Genomic DNA, 17,500 nt, shown 5'->3' with positions numbered 1-17,500 from the left:
TTGAGCCCACCCCTTGTTTTCTTTTTCTTTCTTTTTTGTTCTTTTCTCTTGTTGGACAGGAAGGAAGCAGCTCCTCCACTTCCTGCTGAGAGACGACGTCTGTTCGGTTTGTTCACAGCAGCTGACAGGGGGCGCTGTCCGCTGTATGAGCTAGTTCTGTTTTTGGAGACACACACACACACACACACACACACACACACACACACACACACACAAACACACACCAGCAGCAACAACACAAGAACCATTTCCTGTTTTTTGTAAAAGTTCTCAGTTTTACTTCCTGTTGTGTTTGTGCTCGTTAGCATCGCTGGGCGTGGCTAGTCCCTGAGGAGGGCGGGGCTCACTTCCAGCCCCGCCCATTCAGAATATTGTCCAATGATTAAGCTCCATGAGCTCAGTGGAAGCCGTTTGACAGACGACGACGACGACGATGATTCTTCTGGCCGATTGGTTCATTTGTGCTCATTATTAGAGAAGCCATTTGGTATTTAACGACCTGTTTTCTAATCAAGCTTTGATTTTGTAAAGTCCTTGATTAAATTTTATTTTAAAGTCTCTGATGTGTCGAGTGTCTTCCTGTGCTGATCAGCTGGTGGGGGCGGGGCTTAGGTACAAAACACCAGTTGGGTGCAGTTACAGTGTGTGGCCACTAGATGGCACCAAAAACTGCTAAACGCGGCCCTGCGCGTCTGCAGCGCCGACCACTCGTTCACTTCCCAGCATGCTTCAGTTATTTTACGATGCGGATTCAAGGCCTCAGTTTCTGATGTGGTGTTTCATGCTGGTTTTAAAAAGTTTAAATTCTATTAAAGCAGGAAAGTCACTCAGAACAAACTGATTCACACTGGCTGCCTGGTTTCTAACTCTTTCCACACTTTTCTGGTTCTGTATTTGATTAGTGCAGCTTTGACATCCAGGCAACTGTTGCTTGAAAATATGACAATATGTCAATGCTTGAAAATGTATGAAAGATGAAGCAGCACTAAAAAGGGTTGGAATAGTTCACTAAATGTTGTGGTTGAAGAGGACAGCAGCAGCTGAATGTGTAAAACAGGTGAACCAGGAGAAATCCTGTCTGGATGTCAAATACAGATAATAAACTGCAAAGGAAATGTTTATAATGAGAAATTAATTTCAGTTCCAGTTGGAGAGAAGAATCAACCAGACAAAAGGATTTGATCATTAAAAAATATTTTATTGTCTTACACTGACTGGAGTGGAGGTGAAAGTTAAGAAAATAAAGTGACGGCGGCTGAGAGGTGAAGCTGCAAATCCACACGGAGTCAGAGCTGAACGTCGCCATGTTTCATTTGGACTGAGACTGGCAGACGGGAGTGTTGAAGCCACACCCTGACCCTGACCTCTGACCCTGACCTCTGACCCTGACACTGGTTGTAGGGTCAGGGTCAGAGGGTCAGGGGGTCAGGGGGTTAGGGTTAGTTAGGGTCAGGGGGTCAGAGGCGGGTGATGGCGGTCAGGCGTGCAGCTCGTTCAGCTGGATGACGGTGATGGTGATGTCATCACGGTACATTCGGGCCACGTCGGCCGGCAGGCTGAGCATCTTGGCCAGGCGGCGAGGCTCCACCCCCCCGTACCCGTCGTCGCCCACGGCGTGGCGCAGCAGGTGTGTTGCGGCGTTCTGGTCCTCCAGCGCCGCCAGCGCCCGGCCCTTCCTCTCCAGCAGGAGGCGCTGCAGGCCGCCCAGCGTCACACCGGCGCTGCTGAGCCCAGGCCGCCGCTGCTGGAGGGCTGACACGCAAAGAGTCTGTCAGTCATCAGGAAGCTCTGAGCCCAGCCAATCAGAGGGGAGGGGGGTGGAGCCACATACATTGATAACAGGCAGTTTTGTTGTTTTATGATCATTTCTGTACAGAACCTTGTTTGGGTCAGTGCTCTATACATCAAGTTGAGTTGAGATTATTGTAAAATACTGATTATTATTATGTATAGATTCATCACCTGACTGCTGACTGGTTGTCCAGGCGCGCCCATTAGTGTTGTCATGGTGACAGCTGATGAAGTCTGCTGTGATTGGCTGCTGTGTGAGGCTGAGCGCCAGACAGCCTCCCGTTAACAAATGCTAACTCTGCTAACGCTAACTGCTGGTTCTGAGAATCCAAATATTGATTTTAAAAAAGTTCATCATCATCAGCATCATCTTCAGCATCATCATCCTCAGGGGTCTCACCTGCCAGCTGCTGTCCGACCAGCTGGACGACCGTCTGTCGGTGCATCAGTTCCCATAATCCATCAGTGGCCAGAACCAGGAACTTGTCAGCGGCTCTGATGCGGTGGCAGGTGACCTCTGGCCGCGCGCTCAGGTACGGCGGCGTCAGGTAGTTCTGCGGCGCGCGGACTCCGCCCACCGCCGCCAGCACGTCGGGCCGCGTCTCGCACAGGTGAGCCAGCGCCTCGGAGCTCCACTTGAAGCGGACGTCGCCGAAGGCCCGGAACGGCAGCAGCAGCCCCAGCAGGCGGCCGTGCCGCACCGCCGTGCGCCGCTCCGCCGCCGGGTGCTCCCCCGCAACCCTCCGCAGCTCCGCCGGGTTCTGCGCGTTGTGGTCGGCGGTGAGGCTGAGCGCCGACCAGCCGCCGCCCGCCTCCTGCACGCCCAGCACCGCCCGGCTGTCGCCCAGGTTGGCCACGTGCAGCACGCCCTGAGACACGTGCACCACGCAGGCGGTGCAGCCCGACAGCGCCACCTGCAGGGGGCAGGTGAGGGACCGGCCGGGGAGAGACCCCCGCCTGGCGGGACACAGACAGAGAGACAGACAGACAGAGAGACAGAGAGACAGACAGACAGAGAGACAGACAGAGAGAGGTTGGAGTGTTTGTACCGTTAAACACTTATTTGTATTTATATGCATTTTTTATTTTTTACATTGCAAGTCTAAAGTTTTATATTTTTTCCTTTTAGTTGTTTGTTATTGATCTGTATAAATCTGTATCTGTATATTCTAACTGCATTTCCACTGTTTAATGTTTAATGTTCACTTTTTGTTGTTTTTATTTCACACTTTGCTTTGGTGATGTAAACATCTGTTTCCCATAAAACTCCAGTGAAGCAAATCTGAATTAGAGAGAGAGACAGATGGAGAGAGAGAGAGAGAGAGAGAGAGAGAGAGAGAGAGAGAGAGATGGAAAGAGAGACAGAGAGAGAGAGACAGAAAGACAGAGACAGACAGACAGAGAGAGAGACCCGTGGTCAGAGCGACAGGTCCAGCTGAAAGGCTCTTCTCCTGAGTTTCTGAGTTTTCTTGGTTTTAAATGTTTCTCTGTTTGGGGGAAATGCTGCTCCAAAAACAAATACACTTCTTTTTTCAGAAAAGGGGAGTTTCAAAGTAAAAAACATCTCATTTAGTTAACATTTAGCTCAGCAGGATGAGAAACATATAGTTGGTTGCTAGGTAACAGAAATGATGTTGAACTGGCTGTGTGGTTCAGATTTGCCTCTGTGATGCTAAATGACACGTAGCTGCTGCTTCCAGACTTTTATTTTGGCGTCTCTGTCCGTCTCGTCACTGAGTCAACACCAATCAGCTGGGACCAAAGTGTTAGAGCAGGTGAGGACCTGGGAGGGGACATGCGCAGGTGGGCCTGGGCCTCCAGAGAGAGGTCGTCGTCAAGGCGACTGAAGGCGTCGACCAGCGCCGAGCTGATGCTGCCGCCGTCCTGTAGCCAATCAGAGAGCAGGAAACAAAAACAAACTGAACAAAACACAGCGATCACATCACCTGACCTCACATCTCACCTCACCTCACCTCACCTCACCTACTTCCCAGGGTACCTTTCGGTCCAGTTGAATTTCTGGATCAGCCACCATTGCTGGAATTATTAAGCATGTTTCAGACCGTCTTCATGTTTATATCATGACGTTTTGATAAGTTTTCATGGCTATAATTACCACCATAGATTCGGTTTAGCTGTTAACTGTATCTGAACAACGCCTGTAAATGCAAGTTTAGTTAGATGAGTTAGATAGGCATTTTGCACGATGTTTCCATAGCAACCATCAGTGCATCAGGTATGTTACAATGTAGCCATGTGTACAATTACTTTAACTGGGATTGTCTGTTGTAATTGCGGTGAGGTGTAACAATTATCTTAATTTTCTACATCTTCACGAAGACAAAATAAAATAAAATACATAAAACTACAGAATCCATGTTGTCCATGTTGAGAGCGTTGAAGCTGCTTATCGTTTGGTTTCATGCACAGGTGTTCACTGACACACCTCCCAAACCTACTTCAGCATTTTACGCTGCATCACTCGAATGCGCTTCGGGAAGCCTCGATAATAATGACGTAGGAATCCTCCACAGGCTACACCGTCCCAATTCACTAAACTTTTAGTTCCGGTAAACTTGATATCGGCATCTACGTCGGACGCCTCCTACGTGGGCACCGTGGGCTGAGACCTAGAAGTCATCTAGCCCTTCGACTGAGACAGACCCCAGCCCTGCGTTCCAAATCGCATACTTACACTTTTTACTTTTAGTATGTACTGCAGCTGCCCTTACAAAGTATGTAGTTTAGTATGTATTGGGACATACTAATTCTTTTTTTCCCTACTAAATAGTATGGTAGTATGGGTATTGGAACGCAGGGCATGACTTTCCTGTCGACTAAACTGACCTTTGACCTTCTGAGGCGTCCAATAATATTCCTGCATTTGCAGGAGGCGGGGCTAAAGTCCTCTGGAGCAGAGCTCAGCCTGAACCCGGGACGTCACAGATCCGCCCGTGAGATGTTTTGGAGGGAAGGAGGGAAAATCCAACAAGAATTTAAAATCTTTTTTAAAATTGTAATATTTGAATCTAATTTAGAGGTGAATATCAAACCCGTCTGCTGTGTGTTTGCTGCACGTGTCTCTTCTGCTTGATGTGATTCTACATTCTGTGTTGTTTTCATGAGCCGACACGCAGCCGCTCACTGATTGGTCAGCTACAAATTGATTGATTTGAAATAATCAATCAGAAAGCAGTCTAAACTATCCATGTGAGGACTCCGCTCGCTGACGTTAGTAAAGAATAACCTGACCTGTCCAGCAGCACACGCACACACACGCACACACACACACACACACACACACACACACACACACACACAGGTACCTGGCCCTGCAGGCGGAGCTGCCAGTAGGCCCGGAGGCTGTGGAAGGCGTCCTGGCCGCTGTGGGAGCCGCTGTGGTCCTGTGGGTGTTTGTGCCACTCCAGCAGCGGCGGGACGGCCCGTTCCTCCTGCACCGCCTGTTCCAGCTCCGCCAGCGTCCTGAGCGGCAGCGTCGCCACGGCGATGTAGTAGAAGAGCCTCTGGCTGACGGCGTGGGCGCAGGCCGGCCCGGCGTGCCCGTCAAACACGCCCAACAGCAGGCCGCCGCCCGGCAGGCAGGTGGCGCCGCTGCGCCGGTCCTCGCTTGGATGGTTCGACGGCAGCAGGTTGCTATGGAAACCCAGGACACCATGGGAGGCGGGGCCTCTGGGGAGGGTGTGGCTGTATTCGTTGGCCTGGCAACAGAATCAAGGTTTATTGAAGTTCGCCAAACTAAACTAAAAACTAAAACTAAAACTAGGCGTGGAAAAAAAAAATTATTTAACAGAAATAAAAATAAAAACTGGACTTTAGATTCTAACTAACTCACACTGACACTAAAAACTCAGCTGACACCAGTAAACCCACTCTGGACACTGAACTGGACTGGGAACTAAAACTAATGAAGAACTCAGGGGGCGGCTGAAAGCGCGCACCACGTGCCAGGACCCCCCCCCCCCCCCCCCCCCCCCCCCACCCCCACCCCACCCCCAACCCCGTCACAGCGACCGGGTTCAAATCCCACCTCAGGCCCTCTGCTGCAGGTCGTTCCCTCTCTCCCCTGCCCCTCCTGTCTCTCTCTCCTTTGCCCCTCCTGTCTCTCTCTCCCCTGCCCCTCCTGTCTCTCTCTCCTTTGCCCCTCCTGTCTCTCTCTCCCCTGCCCCTCCTGTCTCTCTCTCCTTTGCCCCTCCTGTCTCTCTCTCCCCTGCCCCTCCTGTCTCTCTCTCCTTTGCCCCTCCTGTCTCTCTCTCCCCTGCCCCTCCTGTCTCTCTCTCCTTTACTATAAGGTTACTATATATATAGTAGCCTTGAATTAAAAGGTTACTATATAACAGTGAATTAAATGGTTACTATATATATTGTAACCTTTTAATCCACTGTTTAAATGTCTCTTCTGGCATTTATTCCTTATATTCCTTATTAGCCATATCAAATCAGATAATGTGTGATATGCATGTGTAAACAGAATAATTCAAAGAACTTGTAATTGACTTTTTTTCTTGTCTTTGTGTGTGTAATCAACTTGTGAATTTTTATAGTGATATCTGAAAGTAAAATGTTGAACCCCTTTCCCCTGTGTGTTAAAAACAGTGTTTTTTGGTAATATGTGGTCATATAGAGGTGATTTTCAAAACTTTCCACCAATGGGATTTCTTGGGACTTTTTTCCCCTCACTCAGGACAAACTGAGGATACAAAATCAGTTGAGTTTGCTTCTCTTGCAATTTGTCCTAGGTTTTTTCATAAAATGACTGGACTATTAGCTGCCCTTGTACTTTTATCCTGTGTTTCTTCCTTTTAGCTGTTCTCTCCCTGTTGATGATTTTTACTGTTTTACTGCTCTCTATGTTTTTGTTGTGTTATTTTAGGTTTTTGTAGCACTTTGAGATTCTTTTATGAAAAGCGCTTTACAAATAAAATTTGTTATTATTATTTATTATAAAAAAATAATCTAGTAGTAGTAGTAGTAACTGAACACTGACAGAGTGACCGACTGGATCGACTGGATCTCTGGTCTCACCTTCAAGATTCTGTTGATCTGAGCCACGCCCATCTGCCCCGCCTCCTGCCCCGCCCTGTACTTCCTGCTCCCACGGCCCGCTGGGTAATGGAGTCTGGGCAGCTCCGGGCGGAGCGAGCAGAGCGAGTGGCACAGCTGGGCGTCGACCCGGCCGGCGCCCTGAGTCGCAGCGACGCTCCGGGCCAACATGGCGGTGCCGCTGGAGAAACAACAACATGATGAATAAAGTTTTTACAAACTGACCAGGACGTCCTGCTCAGAGTCTAGAGGGGAATGTCTCAGTTTGACTCTTCACCTCTGACCTGGGATCAGCTGGGTCAGGGTGCGTGTGTTTGATACACACCGTTCAGTGTGTACCTACGCTATAATAAGTTCAATAAAAACTGTAAATATAAGTTTGATAAATCCCATGTTCTCCTCAGTTCTCCCTCTGGGTTCCTGAAGGTGTCAGATGTGTGTGTGTGTGGTTTCAATCTGCTGCCGTGGTCGTGGAGCGAGGACGTTTGTTCGCTCTGAGCGGGAAGACGAGACCAAACAAATCCAGAAAGTGGATCAGTGGTTGAAGCTGGAAACAAGGAGGAAGAAGAGAAGAAGAAGCAGAAACACAAACAAGAGAATCTGCTCAGCATCAGGTTGTTGGTTCACCCTGATGGAGCTGGACTGACCCTCTGACCACAGGAGGCTCAACTGGTCAGGACCAACTGGACTGACCCTCTGACCACAGGAGGCTCAACTGGTCAGGACCAACTGGACTGACCCTCTGACCACAGGAGGCTCAACTGGTCAGGACCAACTGGACTGACCCTCTGACCACAGGAGGCTCAACTGGACCAACTGGACTGACCCTCTGACCACAGGAGGCTCAACTGGACCAACTGGACTGACCCTCTGACCACAGGAGGCTCAACTGGACCAACTGGACTGACCCTCTGACCACAGGAGGCTCAACTGGTCAGGACCAACTGGTCTGACCCTCTGACCACAGGAGGCTCAACTGGACCAACTGGACTGACCCTCTGACCACAGGAGGCTCAACTGGACCAACTGGACTGACCCTCTGACCACAGGAGGCTCAACTGGACCAACTGGACTGACCCTCTGACCACAGGAGGCTCAACTGGACCAACTGGACTGACCCTCTGACCACAGGAGGCTCAACTGGACCAACTGGACTGACCCTCTGACCACAGGAGGCTCAGCTGGTCAGGACCAACTGGACTGGGAAACACTTCAGAGGGGACCATCACTGAGAGCAGTCTGAGAGCCACTGAGCTAGATATTAATATGTCAAAAGGCGATGACGTGGACGATGTCAAACTCAGGGTTAATGTTGGCCTGAGATCCTGACTGGTCTGTTTTTTGAAGAATGCTCTTTTTTTATTTGGCAGATATCCCGGCATGATGCTGCGTCGGCCTTGTGCAGAATGTGTTCTGATGACATGTTTCTGCGTTGTAAATTGTTTTATTTTGCCCAAAATCAGATCTGAATATTCAGTTGTTTATTATATTTCCATGACAGAAATGTGTTGTTCTGGTGAGACAGACGGTCGCCTCTGGGCTGCTCGCTCGCTGGCAGCCCGACACTGATGAGCAGTTAATATTCAGCTCACAGCTCTGGGCGTGAAATATCAGCACACGTGATGAATGATCAGTGTTTTCATTAAAGGTCATAATTATGTTATGAATGTCATGTGGCAGCTGCAGGAGGCGCGTGCCGGGCTCACCGTGCGCTCCGGCCCAGCCGCTCGCCGCTCGCCGCTCTTCGTCATGAGGATGAGCTCGGTTAGTGTAAACCAGACACTGGAAACTGTGACATGTTCGACATAAACTCATCAATAAAATCATGTCAGCGTTCCAGATCTGCACATGATGTTGTCCTGACTCACCGTCTGTCACTTCCTGTTCCTGTCGGGCTCCTCGTGCTGCTTCCTCTGAGGTCACGACCTCGAAAACACCACAGCTGACCTCAAGGTGACTGGGGGGTGGAGTTCACCTGCCTGTCTGCCTGCCTGCCTGTGTCTCTGTCTGCCTGTCTGCCTGCCTGCCTGTCTGTGTCTCTGTCTGCCTGTCTGTCTGCCTGTCTGCCTGCCAGCCTGTCTGTGTCTCTGTCTGCCTGTCTGTCTGTCGCAGCGCCCTGTGTGACCTTTGAACTCTTCTGTGTGTGTAAATGAGTAACCGCAGACTTGCTGCTGCTTCCTGTTCAGGACAAACTGTTTCATTCAGACGGGCTGCAGTGTGAGGAACGCGGCGCAGTGACTCAGCAGAAAGAGGCGCAGTGACTCAGCAGAAACAGAGACAGCACAATAGCAGCAGGCATGTTGGTGTTTGTGTAAATCTCATGGAGCCACAGCAGACCGCTCGGCTGTGACGTCACCGACCCTCAACTCTGCATGAACTCACCGTTTCTTAAGAAGAACCGTGATCACATGACTCCTGCTGGCCAATCAGAGGGCAGAGAATGCAGCCCAGCTCAGCCAATGAGAATCCAGGCCATCCAGAGGAAGTTCCCGCCCCTCTTTCAGTTTCTTTTGCAAGCAGCTCTGTGACGCCCAGAAGCCGGAAGCCAAATGTTTCCCTTCAGAGTGCAGAGCCGTGTTCTCCCCCTCTGAACTTTAACATTTGGTCGTGTTGCCAACCGGAATTCAGATTCACTTAAATGGTCTTTTTACCATTTGATCAACACAAACTGCTCCGTGCTTTCAAGGTGCAAAATACATTTTATTGTGACAAACAATAGTTAGAACACAGCAGTTGTCTCCTGGATGCAGCGTTCGGCCCCGGGTCAGGGCTCTGCAGAACCCCCTCTCAGTCTTTTGGGGTTTGTCTCCAGCAGCTTTGCTTTCTAGACACTGACGTTTTTGTCCATTCTTCTTTGCCAACTGACTCTGGCTCAGTCATTATTCGACCGGGCCGTTCCAACACATTAATATGCTCTGATCTAACCCATCCCATCGTAGCTCCGGCCGTATGTTCGGGCCCGCTGTCCGGCTGGAAGGGGAGCCTCGGCCTCGGTCTCAGGTCTTTTGCAGACTGTCGCAGGTTTTCTTCTAGGATTGCTCTGTATTTGGCTCCATCCATCTTCCCATCAGCTCCGAGCAGCTTCCCTGTCAGAGTGCAATGCTGCCCCGCCATGTTTCACAGTGGGACGCTGCGCTCAGGCTGATGTGCAGTGAGGTTTCTGCCGCACCAAGCGTTTTGCATTCTGATCTCATCTGAGCAGAGCACCTTCTCCCACGTTTGCCGGGTCTCCCCCGAGGCTTGTGACTTTCCTCTTGCCACTCTTCCATAAAGGCCAGATTTGTGGACAGACTGTCCCACCTGAGCTGTGGGTCAGACTGTCCCACCTGAGCTGTGGGTCACACTGTCCCACCTGAGCTGTGGACAGACTGTCCCACCTGAGCTGTGGACAGACTGTCCCACCTGAGCTGTGGGTCAGACTGTCCCACCTGAGCTGTGGACAGACTGTCCCACCTGAGCTGTGGGTCAGACTGTCCCACCTGAGCTGTGGGTCTCTGCAGCCCCTCCAGAGGCCTGTCAGCCTGGTCTCGTTGGGTTTGTGGTTGTGCCGTACTCTCTCCATACTCAGATGATGGAGTTAATGTTGCTCTGTGAGATGTTCAAAGTTTGGGATATTTTTAATAGCCTAACCCTGCTTTCTACTCTGCAGCTACTCACTACAGCTGAAGGCAGCTGGTTGCACTGGAGGGGTTTCACAGTAAAAGGGGGGTGAATACGTACGCACTCAACACTTTTCAGATTTTTATTTATAATTAATTTTGAAAACCATGTAATGTTTTCCCCCCACTTCAAAATGATGCACTATTTTGTGTTGGCCAATTACATAAAACCACTATAAAATACATTTAAATTTGTGCTTGTCACATGACAAAATGTGGAAAAGTTCAAGGGGGTGAACACAGCGAGGCTCTGTGGTCAGGTGTGTTCTTCCCTTCAGAAATAATCTAAAATCAAACAGGTGTCACATTTACTAAATGATGCAGCTTCATGCTCTTTATAACTTCTCTGTTAGAAATGAATTACAGAAAGAGTCAGTGGCTTTGCCTCAGTGCATCTGAGCTGGTGGCTGGAATATTTACTTCAAGCTGGAACTGAATCAGCCAACAGAAGGCAGAGTTTTCATTCTGTTGACTCTCAGACTGGGATATGTAATATTCATGAGCAGAAACACCAACATGATCAGATCTTCATAGTGGAATCTTTTCGCTGTCTGATCGTGTGCTTTTACAGCTGAAAATAAATCAAATTAGAAAACAAGAAAACAGCTAACTTTACAGCAAAAACAATGTCATTTCTCGAGTGTTAAGGTGTTTTTCTAATTTTTGGTTCATGTCTCGTTAAGTTGCTCGCTGTCTTTTTCCCTGCATGTTTTTGACAGACATCTAATGAACTTTTATGTTGAAGGTGACAGCCGGAAGTGACGTCGCAGTGAGCGGCAGGTCAGTTATAACAGCGGCTCGCGGCTCCGCTTACGAAACCAAAACAAGCCGAAGCGTCGCGCTGCTCATCCGGCTGCGGACCGTCAGGCTCCCGGTAACTGCGTCAGCGGCTCCCGGTGCTTCTCTGTGCTTCTCCGTGGTTCTCTGTGTCCCCGGCGGTCTTCCTGGTCAAACCGGTTCCAGGTTCAGCGGGTTCCTGTCTGTGTTCAGCGGGTCGCAGCGGAGATGTTTGCCCCGGGCAGGAGCGCCTCGTGCCGCCTGTTCAGGCCGCTGGTCGGGCTTCATGTGCGGCTGGGAGCCGCGCCGAGAGCCGCCAGCTCCCTGCAGAAAGGTACCGCCATGTTAGCATCCGGCTAATCCCCGTGACGCAGTTTCATTACCGCAGACAGAGACAGATAGACAGGCAGAGACAGGCAGGCAGACAGACAGACAGACAGACAGGCAGGCAGGCAGAGACAGACAGACAGGCAGAGACAGACAGACAGAGACAGACAGATCCAGTGGGTCCCAGGCCTGGAGGGGCTCTGGGGGGCCTCAGCATAATAAATCTGATCCATCACTGATCTGAACTTTAAATAAGTCACTTTAATTAACAGAAATCTAATTTCCTTTTCTGTTGAAATAATTTATTTATTATTTATTTATTAAATTTTTTTGTTTTGTTATTTTTTAATGTTTTGCTAATTTTGCAGTGCTTGTCTTGTAATTCTCTTCAGATTTAATTTTTTAATTTTTATTTTTTAAGGTTTGGTAATCTTTCTGTTCATTTGCTTGTCACCATGTAAGAACCCCAGTGAGGTGAAGCAGACTGAACAGAGCGTGTGCCTCTGAGCAGCGAGGCAGTGTTAGCATGGAGACGAAAACCCAACACTTTTAACTGAATCCAGTTTTTTTTCTGATCCCTGTTGCCCACTGTTCCCTCCACACACACACACACACACACACACACACTCACACACACACACACACACAGTAAACAGGAAGCTCTCCCTGTCACTTCCTGTTTCAGAGCTGGTGAAGAGCCAGGAGGTGGAGGCCGGCGAGCTCAGGCCGCTCTACATGGACTTCCAGGCCACCACTCCCATGGTAACTGTTACCGAGTGTGTCGTTGTCATGGTTACAGGACTAACCAGCTGATGGCGGAGGCAGACGTGTTCTGATGTGTGTGTGTGTGTGTGTGTGTGTGTGTGTGCGTGCAGGACCCTCGGGTGCTGGATGCCATGCTGCCCTACCAGGTGAACTTCTACGGGAACCCGCACTCCAGGACGCACGCGTACGGCTGGGAGAGCGAGGGCGCCATGGAGCGAGCCAGGAAGGTAGAGACTCCGCCCCCACACTACCAGCCACACGTATTGATTATCTCAGGACTGATAGGGTTGATAGTCATTAGTAGTTCAGGACTCCAATAACCAATATTTATTCATTTGCTGCAAATTTAAAAACTGCAGAAACTAAAGCAAAAACAAGCAAATCAACAATTTAAGGTTAAAGGAGGTGACATATTGAATTAATTGGAAAGCCAATAGTGTTAATATTTAATAATGTCATGTAATTTGATCATGTTTTAAGCCCACTCTCTACATGTGGATGAAGGTTTTTGAATAACCCTTTGAAAACAAGGAGGGCAGACTTTTACTTTGAAAAGTTAAACTTAACCCTCTTGACAAAAGTGACTTTATTTTTCTCTTTTTTTGATGGTAATTTTCTTGTAATTTAATTTTAAATATAATGTTTATAGTATGTGTAAATAGATGTATTTGCATGTTAATTTAAGAAAGTGAACTGTCACACAGATAGATGAACAAATAAATAAACTTGTATCTGGATGACGTGAGCTCATTCTGTCCCTCTGATTCATTCAAGCTCAGATTAATAATCCACTTTATCACAGCGAAGCTTTAAGCCTCTGGTGTGTGTGTGTGTGTGTGTGTGTGTGTGAGAGCAGCAGGTAGCGGACCTGATTGCTGCAGATCCCAGAGAGATCATCTTCACCAGCGGAGCCACTGAGTCCAACAACATGGCTATCAAAGTAAGAGCCCCTCCCGTAACGACATGGCCGTCAAAGTAAGAGCCCCTCCCGTAACGACATGGCCATCAAAGTAAGAGCCCCTCCCGTAACAACATGGCTGTCAAAGTAAGAGCCCCTCTTGTAATGACATGGCCATCAAAGTAAGAGCCCCTCCTGTAACAACATGGCTGTCAAAGTAAGAGCCCCTCCTTTAACGACATGGCTGTCAAAGTAAGAGCCCCTCCCGTAACGACATGGCTGTCAAAGTAAGAGCCCCTCCCGTAGCGACATGCCTGTCAAAGTAAGAGCCCCTCCCGTAACGACATGGCCGTCAAAGTAAGAGCCCCTCTGTAACGACATGGCCGTCAAAGTAAGAGCCCCTCCCGTAACGACATGGCCGTCAAAGTAAGAGCCCCTCCCGTAACGACATGGCCGCCAAAGTAAGAGCCCCTCCCGTAACGACATGGCCGCCAAAGTAAGAGCCCCTCCCGTAGCGACATGGCCGTCAAAGTAAGAGCCCCTCCTGTCTCTAGGCTGCTGTTTGTGATTTGTTGTTGTTAATATTGTCATAAAGCTTTTTGTTAGTTTATGTGTCAAAAATATATGTTGTCGTGTGTTTGGGGGAACACACTGGGCCTCACTTAGCGGCTAATGTGTGTGTGTGTCCGGTGACTCCGCCCCCTGCAGGGCGTGGCCAGGTTCTACCGGGCCAAGAAGCGTCATGTGATCACGACTCAGACGGAGCACAAGTGTGTCCTGGACTCGTGTCGTGTGCTGGAGGCCGAGGGCTTCGACGTCACCTACCTGCCCGTCCAGAAGAACGGGCTGGTGGACCTGGAGGTACACACACACACACACACACACACACACAGAGACACACAGAGACACACACAGAGAGACACACACAGAGACACACACACACACACACACACACACACACACACACACACACACACACACACACACAGAGACACACACAGAGACACACACACACACACACACACAGAGACACACACAGAGACACACACACACACACACACACACACAGAGACACACACACACAGACACACACACACACACAGACACACACACACGCACGCACGCTCACACACACACGCACACTCTCACATGAAGCATCTGTACTGACCAGTGTGTGTGTGTGTGTGTGTGTGTGTGTGTGTGTGTGTGTGTGTGTGTGTAGCTGCTGGAGCGCTCTATCCGTCCCGACACCTCTCTGGTGTCCGTGATGGCCGTCAACAATGAGATCGGAGTCAAGCAGCCCATCAAGGAGATTGGTAACCATGGCAACACAACGCAGAAACAGCATCACAACCATGTTTCTTAGCAACTGTCGTTTCCTACTAACCCCTCCACCCCCTCACCCCCCCGACAGGGCGCCTGTGCCGCTCTAAAGGCGTGTTCTTCCACACGGACGCCGCTCAGGCCGTCGGTAAGATTCCCCTGAACGTCACGGCGAGCAACATCGACCTGATGTCCATCAGCGGACACAAGATCTACGGACCCAAAGGTGCCGCCGCCATGACACCGCCCTCACTGTTATTACATCACCCTGACTGTTATTACATCACCCTCACTGTTATTACATCACCCTGACTGTTATTACATCACCCTGACTGTTATTACATCATCCTGACTGTTATTACATCACCCTGACTGTTATTACATCACTCTGACTGTTATTACATCACTCTGACTGTTATTACATCATCCTGACTGTTATTACATCACTCTGACTGTTATTACATCACTCTGACTGTTATTACATCACCCTGACTGTTATTACATCATCCTGACTGTTATTACATCACTCTGACTGTTATTACATCACTCTGACTGTTATTACATCACTCTGACTGTTATTACATCATCCTGACTGTTATTACATCACTCTGACTGTTATTACATCACTCTGACTGTTATTACATCATCCTGACTGTTATTACATCACCCTGACTGTTATTACATCACCCTGACTGTTATTACATCATCCTGACTGTTATTACATCATCCTGACTGTTATTACATCACTCTGACTGTTATTACATCACTCTGACTGTTATTACATCATCCTGACTGTTATTACATCACTCTGACTGTTATTACATCACTCTGACTGTTATTACATCACTCTGACTGTTATTACATCACCCTGACTGTTATTACATCATCCTGACTGTTATTACATCACTCTGACTGTTATTACATCACTCTGACTGTTATTACATCACTCTGACTGTTATTACATCATCCTGACTGTTATTACATCATCCTGACTGTTATTACATCATCCTGACTGTTATTACATCACTCTGACTGTTATTACATCATCCTGACTGTTATTACATCACTCTGACTGTTATTACATCACCCTGACTGTTATTACATCACTCTGACTGTTATTACATCACCCTGACTGTTATTACATCACTCTGACTGTTATTACATCACCCTGACTGTTATTACATCACCCTGACTGTTATTACATCACTCTGACTGTTATTACATCACTCTGACTGTTATTACATCATCCTGACTGTTATTACATCACTCTGACTGTTATTACATCATCCTGACTGTTATTACATCATCCTGACTGTTATTACATCACTCTGACTGTTATTACATCACTCTGACTGTTATTACATCATCCTGACTGTTATTACATCATCCTGACTGTTATTACATCACCCTGACTGTTATTACATCACTCTGACTGTTATTACATCACCCTGACTGTTATTACATCATCCTGACTGTTATTACATCACTCTGACTGTTATTACATCACTCTGACTGTTATTACATCATCCTGACTGTTATTACATCACTCTGACTGTTATTACATCATCCTGACTGTTATTACATCATCCTGACTGTTATTACATCACTCTGACTGTTATTACATCACTCTGACTGTTATTACATCATCCTGACTGTTATTACATCATCCTGACTGTTATTACATCATCCTGACTGTTATTACATCATCCTGACTGTTATTACATCACCCTGACTGTTATTACATCAGTGTTTTATTTTAAGATTAGGATTAGGATTAGGGTAAATGGGTTATTGATAAGATTAAGGCTGCGTTTACACGTGCATGAGTATTTTTAAAAACGGAGACATTTCCCTTCTTTTACACGCAAACGGCGAATTCGCCTCTGAAAACGATTCTTTCTTAAAACTCCGGCCAAAGTGGAGATTTAGGAAAACTCCTGTTTGGCGTTTGCATGTAAACTGAGAAAAACAGAGAAATGCAGAGTTTCAGGCAGCCGCCGTCACATGATGCACCAAAAGAGCTCGCAATGTTTCCATTTGGCCATGGTGATCAAAGACATGATATACGTATATTATGTCTGTGATGGTGATGATCATGGATGCATTCACAGTAGCAGTCACATTTCTGTCCGTGTTTGCATTTTCAAATACAGCAGCTTTTTTATATGGAGGAGCAGAGAGGAGTGAGGGCTCGGAGGTCAGGAGCCGGTCCTCGTCTCCAGCAGCATCGCTTTGGTCCGACCTGGGCGGACTGCTGTCTGCTTTGGCTTCTGATTGGCTGGCATGGCTCTCCTTCTTCCCATACCGCCGCCCAGAGGCTTGCTGTAGTTATGATGGCGCTCGACGGCGTATTTATGCGGGTTGATGTAAACGTTTCTCAAAATACCCGACGACGTGTAAACGCAGCCTAAGGAAAGCAGTACCAAGGTGTGTGTGTGTGTGTGTGTGTGTGTGTGCAGGTGTGGGTGCTCTGTATGTGCGTCGTCGGCCCCGGGTGCGTTTGGAGCCGCTGCAGAACGGGGGCGGGCAGGAGCGGGGGCTGCGCTCGGGCACCGTGCCCACCCCCCTCGCTGTGGGACTGGGCGCCGCCTGCCTCATCGCTCAGCAGGAGATGCAGGTACACACACACACCTGAACCTCGCTCGCTGGCCCCGCCCACACACACACACACACACACACCTGAACCTCACTGGCCCCGCCCACACACACACCTGAACCTCGCTGGCCCCGCCCACACACACACACCTGAACCTCCCTGCTGGCCCCGCCCACACACACACACACACCTGAACCTTGCTGGCCCCGCCCACACACACACACACACCTCAACCTCCCCGCTGGCCCCGCCCACACACACACACCTCAACCTCCCCGCTGGCCCCGCCCACACACACACCTC

The 17,500-nt window shown here is 48.8% G+C and overlaps 3 protein-coding genes across 6 annotated transcripts in view; 2 read left to right on the top strand and 1 right to left on the bottom strand.

Annotated features, from left to right (window-relative positions):
- Positions 1 to 559, top strand: part of rbm39a (RNA binding motif protein 39a) — a 23,399-nt gene extending 22,840 nt beyond the window's left edge. For both annotated transcript variants that reach the window (XM_030051013.1, XM_030051015.1), the window contains one exon: positions 1 to 559. This exon is cut by the window's left edge and continues 154 nt beyond it. The gene's annotated coding sequence lies outside the window, so the exon portion shown is untranslated.
- A 624-nt stretch (positions 560 to 1,183) lies between these two features.
- Positions 1,184 to 8,874, bottom strand: LOC115359524 (pyruvate dehydrogenase [acetyl-transferring]-phosphatase 1, mitochondrial-like). Of its 3 annotated transcripts, none has more exons than XM_030052059.1 (7): positions 8,721 to 8,874; positions 6,835 to 7,033; positions 5,118 to 5,510; positions 3,575 to 3,675; positions 2,192 to 2,748; positions 1,963 to 2,051; positions 1,571 to 1,752 (listed from the first exon to the last, which is right to left on the bottom strand). In XM_030052059.1, exons 2-7 carry the CDS (start codon positions 7,021 to 7,023, stop codon positions 1,711 to 1,713), a joined length of 1,371 nt encoding a protein of 456 aa, XP_029907919.1. In that variant the 5' UTR covers positions 7,024 to 7,033; positions 8,721 to 8,874; the 3' UTR covers positions 1,571 to 1,710. The 3 variants fall into 3 exon arrangements, with proteins under 3 accessions (XP_029907918.1, XP_029907919.1, XP_029907920.1); XM_030052060.1 differs by having other exon boundaries at positions 1,611 to 1,956; positions 1,997 to 2,051; positions 8,721 to 8,873; XM_030052058.1 differs by lacking the exon at positions 1,963 to 2,051 and having other exon boundaries at positions 1,184 to 1,752; positions 8,721 to 8,860.
- Positions 8,875 to 11,265: 2,391 nt separating this feature from the next.
- Positions 11,266 to 17,500, top strand: part of nfs1 (NFS1 cysteine desulfurase) — a 10,020-nt gene continuing 3,785 nt past the window's right edge. The window contains exons 1-8 of the mRNA XM_030052061.1: positions 11,266 to 11,622; positions 12,301 to 12,377; positions 12,491 to 12,607; positions 13,237 to 13,320; positions 13,987 to 14,139; positions 14,501 to 14,594; positions 14,693 to 14,827; positions 17,061 to 17,218. Of these exons, the coding sequence (XP_029907921.1) occupies positions 11,517 to 11,622; positions 12,301 to 12,377; positions 12,491 to 12,607; positions 13,237 to 13,320; positions 13,987 to 14,139; positions 14,501 to 14,594; positions 14,693 to 14,827; positions 17,061 to 17,218 (924 nt within the window). The 5' untranslated portion in view covers positions 11,266 to 11,516. The remainder of the gene's footprint in view (positions 11,623 to 12,300; positions 12,378 to 12,490; positions 12,608 to 13,236; positions 13,321 to 13,986; positions 14,140 to 14,500; positions 14,595 to 14,692; positions 14,828 to 17,060; positions 17,219 to 17,500) is intronic.

The sequence above is a fragment of the Myripristis murdjan genome, chromosome 5 (assembly GCF_902150065.1).
Source record: "Myripristis murdjan chromosome 5, fMyrMur1.1, whole genome shotgun sequence".
Taxonomy (NCBI): domain Eukaryota; kingdom Metazoa; phylum Chordata; class Actinopteri; order Holocentriformes; family Holocentridae; genus Myripristis; species Myripristis murdjan.
This window is presented reverse-complemented; position numbering and strand designations above follow the sequence as displayed.